Genomic DNA, 7486 nt, shown 5'->3' with positions numbered 1-7486 from the left:
CTGACTCATGCTGAGGTGCAGAGTGTGTACCTCCTGCATTCACAGCTATAAAAATAGTCTCCAGCTGAATATTAGTCAGTAAGTAGAGAAAGCAGAAGAGGTGGAGAAACACGGTGAGGATAATAGGAAATATATCAGAAAAAAAAATACCCATTTTCTTTGAGAGTCCATGCATGCACCATCGCAGGAGATTATTACATGTTACACAGTTTTGTTAAATCTTTGTTTCATGCAAGAAACCATTAAACTCTTGATCCAAAAGTATTTAACATTTAGATTTTTCTTGATCAAATACAAGATCATTTAAGGCCTGGTGTTTCAAAGAGGAACGCACATTAAAGAGTTCAGTTTCGCGCAAGTCAACAAGAACGTAAGATGTGAAAAAGTAACTTAGTAAGACGAATCATTCCTCCTTCTCAGAACCTTCAAGAATCAAGTCTGCCTAAATGTTCCCGTTAAAGTTCATCAGTCCACTGCTTGTACGACATTCAACACCTTTGTTCTGTTTTTCAAAATAAAATTTGTTTGCACAAATGAACAAATATGTGTGTAATAAATCACTTTGTCAGTGCTGTGGGGAATTATCAGTGTACTTTAGCGACTTATCTAAATATGTAAACAAGAAAATGTCTTGGCTTTGCTCTGTTTTTTAAACTTGCTTTACTTCAAATAGACACACAATAATCCTGAAGCCTCTAAGCTGTAAAAAAAAACAAAAAAAACAACAACCTTGGAACCACACCAAACATTATTCATCAATTTAAAAATTGACTGGCAGATGGACGCTTCCATCCCAGTTGATGTCACATCACCTCACACCAAAAGCCTGCTCCAATCTCATCCATCACGCCCCTCTTCATCCCTCCCATTAGGGTCGTTTTCCTGCCTGGTATTTGTACCAAATCGTTCACATGATCTGAGCAGGTTTAAAGCAAAGAGCTTGGCAGCTGCTCGCTCCACGTGCCCGCGCCTCTTCCCAACACCTGTATATTTACAGATGTTAGCATCTGCTGCAAGTGCCCTGGTTTGATGGTTTAATTTTAGAGGAGCAGCCAGATGGTGGACAAGAGGATTACTAGGCTAAGCCTGCTTCACACCGACTTGTTTATGGGGGAAACGGGCTACAGGGTGGACCCCTGATGGTCCATCAGTCTGGCACAAACAAGCGAAGAGCGTGGATGACAAAACGGTAAAACCAGCAAGTATTTATCTGTCAGATTACTCAGCAGGAGGTTAAAGAAGGAAGCCGCAGGAGATCAGAGATTTATTGTTTGGAAACCGGAAGTTAGCAGGTTGCTGGATGTCATCAGTGGCTTCAGACTTTAAAAATGTCCTACAACACTTTTAAGAACGTGAACACGTTACTGTAAATGCATCTCTTTCCAAACAGGGATTTTTAGAATGACTGCAAGAAGAAAGTCAACTGTGTTTTTAAAATATAAAGTACAAAAACCCTTTTAACTTTCAGAATTTTGCAGGTAAATTGTGTATAAATTGATATGTTCTCATTTATTTGTATTACTTTAATTAGTAGGAAATGGAAAATTGATCAACATTTGATGTGTATTCATGACTTTGATGATAGCATTTGATAAAATGTAATGTTTATTGGTTGCTCACAATTGGTGACTATGATGTCTTAACGATGAAGCAGTTTACTTTACAGTAAAGCAAACTGTTAAAATGTGACCAATTTCATTGTGTGATCTCGATTAAATAACTCATTGAGATTGAAATGTCGCTTTAGCAGAAAAGAAATGCAAGTGTTCACATGACTGAAATGTTAATTATAATAATACATTTTTATCATTCTATTACTATTTAATTAGATCAAGTAGAATCTGGTAGAATAAGGCAAGAGAACAAGGGTAATGTGCCCTGGATATGCAAAATGTTAACTTATAAATTATAAATATGAAATAAAATCACCCCAGAAAGAAAAGAATCAGACAGAAACATCTCACAGAAGAGCTACTTTAAACTGTTTTAATTGGTGTTGAAGTAGTTTTGTGTTATTTATAAACATATGAACTAATGTCACGTATTCACCATGAAACTGAAGTGACATAACAGTGAATGCTTAATCAGAAGCATACGCCGTTGTTCTAATGTGGAACAGCTTTGGTCGACATGCAATACTTCTGCTTAAGTCTGTCAGCAAAAATAAATAGAAAACAAAGTATAATACAAAAACAGCTCCTCTATGTTAGACTGAGTGGTTTACCAGATCCCTGCACTCACAGAATAAACAATCCTTCAACATTCAATTAAGAGCTCCATCTCAGGGTGTAATCAAAACACATAAATTTGTCTTCTTGATTTGTAGTATCAACATGCAGCTCAGAATCTCATCCCCTTCTTCAACATTTTTCCAGAGCCTTTGTTATCATCTACCAGCCACATAAGATTTGTATTTAAAGGATAACACTTGTATGCTGACTTGAAACTTTGTTTAGTTCTGTGGAGGAAAAAAAAAAAAAAAAAAAAAAAAAAGTAGAACTCCAGTGGATGTCTACTTCCGTTTGCCGCCACCGCCGCTGGCCAGAATCATCACCAGCCTCATGAAAATGTTGAGCGTGTCCATGTAGATCCCCATACACCTGTGGGGTTAATCCACTCATGAGATGCACATACAACACATTACAAACTGAAATTGCAGAAAAATTAAACAAAACAAAAACAAAACAAAAAAACAAAACAGAAATTACTCACGCATTTATGGGGTCATATTTCTGTGCGGCATACAGTGGGTGTGTCTCCGCTCTCTTAATGACCTTCTGTGTGTCGTAGAGGAGGAACATGCTGAAGAGAACGAGGCCTCCGTAGACAGCGACAGAATACAGGCCTGCTCCAATCGCTGAGGTGGGTGGCAGAAACATCGACCCTGAAAATTAAAAAGAAAAAAAAAAAAAAACACCCGTAAGGGTCGCTTTGCTTTGAACAAGCAGGAGAATCAGGTGCAAGGGTAACCCCAGAAATGAGACTTTTATGAAAGAATGTTTTGATTTTGTCACGACTCATGTGATGGAAGCAGGAGCTCTTGTTAGATCAAACCAAAATTTAACATTCTTGAACAATCAAAGTGCTGTGTGGTGGAAAACTAACATTGGACATAATCCTCAAAACACCATCCCTACAGTCACTCATGGTAGGAGTGGCAGTGTGAAGCTGCAGGAACTGTTTTAATATGTATAGCAACATTTCATTTGAAACTGTATTTTTAATTAGATATCACTTTTTTTTTTCTTTGGGCACATCACTGCTAAATGTTAATGTGTTTGTTTTTCAGTATTATAAGAAGGATCATTAAAGCTACTAGAATTTAAAAAAAAAGGCTAACAAGACTAATCACTACATCACTTTATGTATTGCATAATGAATAGCCTTCAGCCAACTTGTAGTTACCATTCTACTCATTATTACTGAGTGAGACATTTTAACTGTACTAACCAAGAGAGGAGGCGAAAACCACTCCAAAGCCGACAGCAAGCGGACCTCCCATGTTGAGGAACTTCTCACTTGGAGCGCACATAGCCACAGTGGACAGACCTCCCACGATGCCTGCAGTGTACCAGGCAGCCCTCATCATCAGAGGCCCACCCAGCAGAGTTAGCGGAGCGATGACAGCACCCATCACACCTTTTCAACAAATACAGCAACCAAATAAACATTACAAACAGCAGAAACAAAACAAATTCTCATAAAAAAAAAGGTAACTTGGATGTGTCTACCTCAGCAGAGTCTGACTAATTAACCAGCTAAGAGTGGTTTGTTATACGCTTTTAACAAAAAGTGGTTTTCATTTGTGCAGAACAGGACAAAGTGATAATATTCAGCTTAAATACTGGCTAGCATTATATGCTATAATTCTACTTAGAAACATGGTAAGAATAAAAAATATAAGGTAACTGCAACAAATAATATGTTAAGTTTTTACTTCCTGTTTTTTTTTTTCAAATAAAGTAGTACAATGAAACCATAGTACTTTTATTCAAAGTGATTAGAGCTATTAGAACTATTATTTTACCAGCTTATACCTACAACAAACTAAACTTCAAAAGTTTAAAAAAAATCACATTTATTGATTTTCCCTTTCCTTTACTGCCCTCTGGTGCTTAAATAAAGTAACTGCATACCAGAAATTACAACGCATGTGAAAAATCTTGTTTTTCACCAACTTTACTGCTTTTTTCCCCCCCATCGATGGCAATTTTTATTGAGCATAGGTTGCTAGGAAGAATGTTAAAATGAAATAGAAATAAATGCAAAGTTGTTTATCGCGAAAGAAAATATACTTTGTCACAAAAAAAAAAAAGAATATTTGCACCTTGTTTTAAGTCTGCCACAAAAATTGCATACCACCAACATTTTAAAGACAAGGCAGCTAATATTTTAACTCATTCTGAGGGAATTTGAAAATCAGACTACTCCTGTTCAAATAAAACATCAAAACAGACTTAAATTGTGTGGGAAGCACCAGGATTGGACTGCAGGTATTCCCTTAAATGCCTATAGGCTCCCTGGGATGTGTGGAAAAACAACTGTCCAGATTTAAAAAGGTTAGAGCTACCTTGAGTCCTGTGGCCTCTTGTTTGTATTTATGGGTAGGTGTCTAATAACACCAAAGCAATGAAGTTTGTGAAAGTCATTCTGTCATTTCTAAAACTTTTAGTCACAACTTTAAAAAAAACATGTTTTGTCTGCAAGCAAACCTGCATGCAGCATCCAAGCCAGATGCTTGGGCATCGGGCTGTGCTCATAGGAGATGGATCGAACCAGCATCCCCGCTCCAATCATTGCTGCAAAAGTTGCACCGATTGCCTGGTAAATAAAGAACAGGCATTGCATTCAACAAGAAATAACAACTGATACCCAAATTAATTTAATATCCAAACAAAAAGGCTTCAAAGCGCAGCTACAAAACTCACCATCCAGGACCCCCTCATCATCAGACCCATCAGCGCCGGGTTCCTGCTAACAGCTACAGCCGACAGGGCCGTCAGCCCAATGCTGCCTGCAAAGTACATGTAGGTGGAGTGGATTCTGTCCTTCACATGCTGAGGCCAGATCCTAGACGAAGTGGAAAACGAGCCTTAGAAAGTACTGAACAGAACTGAAAATGTGCGATGCAATAAAGTGCAGCGTCTACTCGTAAGCATCCTCGTCACTCACATTGATTTCTCAATGGCGCCGATTTCATTGGACATGCCAAGACCGTAATAGCAAAGTGCTCCCAGGCCCACCACTGCACCTCCGGCAAGAACCATTCTTCCCATGCTGTCAACTGGCAAACAACACAAAAGACGATTTCATGTATAGTTTGTCAAAGCCACAATATCGTGTTGATTAGTAATACTTATGTATATTTGTGTAAAGCAATCACTTTTGATGGCTGTGTCGGTTGCTGGTTCAAAAGCTGCTTCCTTCAGCTGCTCCCTGCTGGTTTTTGCTCGGCGGAATCCAAATCTGGCCTTTGAGGCATAACCCTTTGGATGGAGGAAGAAATTTGACAAAAACTTGTAAATGCTGTTTTCTAACTGAAGTTTCAGGATCAATTTTCAGCTCACATGTAAATCAATACAAGTCAACAGCAAAACATTCCATTTTATCATCTATGAAATCTATTAACCCAATTTTAACCAGTACACATAATCAATGTGTCATAGTCAATAAACTGCACTCAAACATATTGAGTGTCAAAAGAAGTCAAAGAATATCCAAAGATTTAATCACTTAGATCTAACTTACTGTACTTGCTGTACCTATAAAGGTAATAAAGCTTATGTGTGAAGTTTATAGGGCTTTCAAATCCTTTAATATTTTGAGAAAGCTCACCATGACGACAGACTGAGAATGTTTACTACGCATTAGGCTATTGAGTATATTTAAATTGGTCAATTAATGATGAATATTAAACACCAATATTGCAATGATGCTATATTTTCAATACACCGTGCAACCCTACGTAAGATGCACAAAAAATCACAAAGTCAACTGGGAACAGTGTTGTGCCACCTTATGCTTCCTTCAAATCGATAAAACTGAACATAGAGGAACATTAGAGAGATTATGGATGTTTGCTAACCAAGAGTTCAGAACCTATACGGTACCTGCTGCGGCCTGAGGAGGGGTGGGCAGGCCTTCAGGGTGGGCGCTCTCAGGGCCGAGGAGCCCTGTGACAGCACAGGACGGAGCCCGACTAGCGGGAGACTCCTCAGGCATGTCAGCCTCGCCACCAACATGTCTGCAATTTCCTTCTACTCTGTAGTGACCTGAAACAAACACACACACACACACACACACACACACACACACACACACACACACACACACACACACACACACACACAGACATGTACACAAGTGTCATAAATATTTATTTATACTTTATATGTATTTGATTAATTTAGCAATATTAATAAAGCTTTTATTCTTATCTAGCTTTTTCATCTATTTTGCAATGTCTTACATAAAATTTAAATTTTAAATGACTATTGCTTACTATTTATGTTTTGCATTTTTTTTTGGAAACTTATAGTTTCTATATTTAGGATGTTTTTTTTTCCTATAATTGCTTAAATATAATAAAAAATAATAATTACATTTCTACCTTTGTACAACACTTTATGTTACAGATAACCAGATGAAAAGTGCTCTACATATAAGATGCAATCATGACATGTTTGGTGTCAATCCCCAACAAAGGCCTGCTTGTTGTGTTTAAGAACCATTTGCTTTAAAATATAACTCACAACAACAACAACAAAACATATTTAAGGCCTTGCAGTAAGTTATTATTATTTATCAAAATGTTTTATGTTACAACCATTTTTAAAAATAAAGACACGAAAAGCTGCTTTCCGATGATAAATTGTTAACAAAATGAGAATTTAAAAGCTTGGTACATTTTGCAGGGCCAAAGACAAAAGCTAACGTATCTAATCAGTTGATTTGTGGTATATTTAAGCACTTGAAAACACAAAACATTAGAATAGTAAGTTACTTAGAAAGAGTCCAAGGAAGGGAAACGTTTTCTCGAACCCTAAATTGATATAACTGTCACAGCAACATACCTATATAAGGGTATTGCCCGTTAAATAAAAAAACGAAACAAGAAATGCAGAACCAGTAATTTAATTCAGTGAGGTAGCTAACGTTACGTAGCAATGTTTAACTGCGTAGAGGATGCCTGAAACATTTCTGAGATTAACCTGACTTGCAATGATGAAACTAAATAAGTCACTTAGCAAACAGAGGAAGATATTTTGCAAAGACAAAAATTCTTAAACATAAACTGAAGGCTTCTTACCGAGAGAAACAGAAAAACGTCCGAGTTTCACCTTCCTCGTTAGAAATGCGCGAGTCTCTGACGTAACTATTTTGCAACGAGCTGATAGACCTTCCGGAAGATTCTGGATTCTACGTCATCACCGAGCGACGGAATATCAATTGTAGTTCCGAATTGTTAAGCATTTTAATCGTAGGA

The 7486-nt window shown here is 37.4% G+C and overlaps 1 protein-coding gene across 1 annotated transcript; it reads right to left on the bottom strand.

The window, feature by feature from the left end:
• Positions 1-1972: 1972 nt before the first annotated feature.
• Positions 1973-7404, bottom strand: ghitm (growth hormone inducible transmembrane protein). The gene is made up of 9 exons (XM_015001244.2): positions 7310-7404; positions 6111-6272; positions 5384-5486; positions 5173-5284; positions 4929-5070; positions 4713-4821; positions 3451-3639; positions 2713-2884; positions 1973-2600 (listed from the first exon to the last, which is right to left on the bottom strand). Exons 2-9 carry the CDS (start codon positions 6240-6242, stop codon positions 2513-2515), a joined length of 1047 nt encoding a protein of 348 aa, XP_014856730.1. The 5' UTR covers positions 6243-6272; positions 7310-7404; the 3' UTR covers positions 1973-2512.
• Positions 7405-7486: the final 82 nt, after the last annotated feature.

This window comes from Poecilia mexicana, unplaced genomic scaffold (assembly GCF_051168715.1).
Source record: "Poecilia mexicana isolate PSO_F unplaced genomic scaffold, ASM5116871v1 scaffold_19, whole genome shotgun sequence".
Lineage (NCBI taxonomy): Eukaryota > Metazoa > Chordata > Actinopteri > Cyprinodontiformes > Poeciliidae > Poecilia > Poecilia mexicana.
The sequence above is the reverse complement of the archived record's forward strand: the minus strand, read 5'-3'. Positions and strand labels throughout refer to the sequence as shown.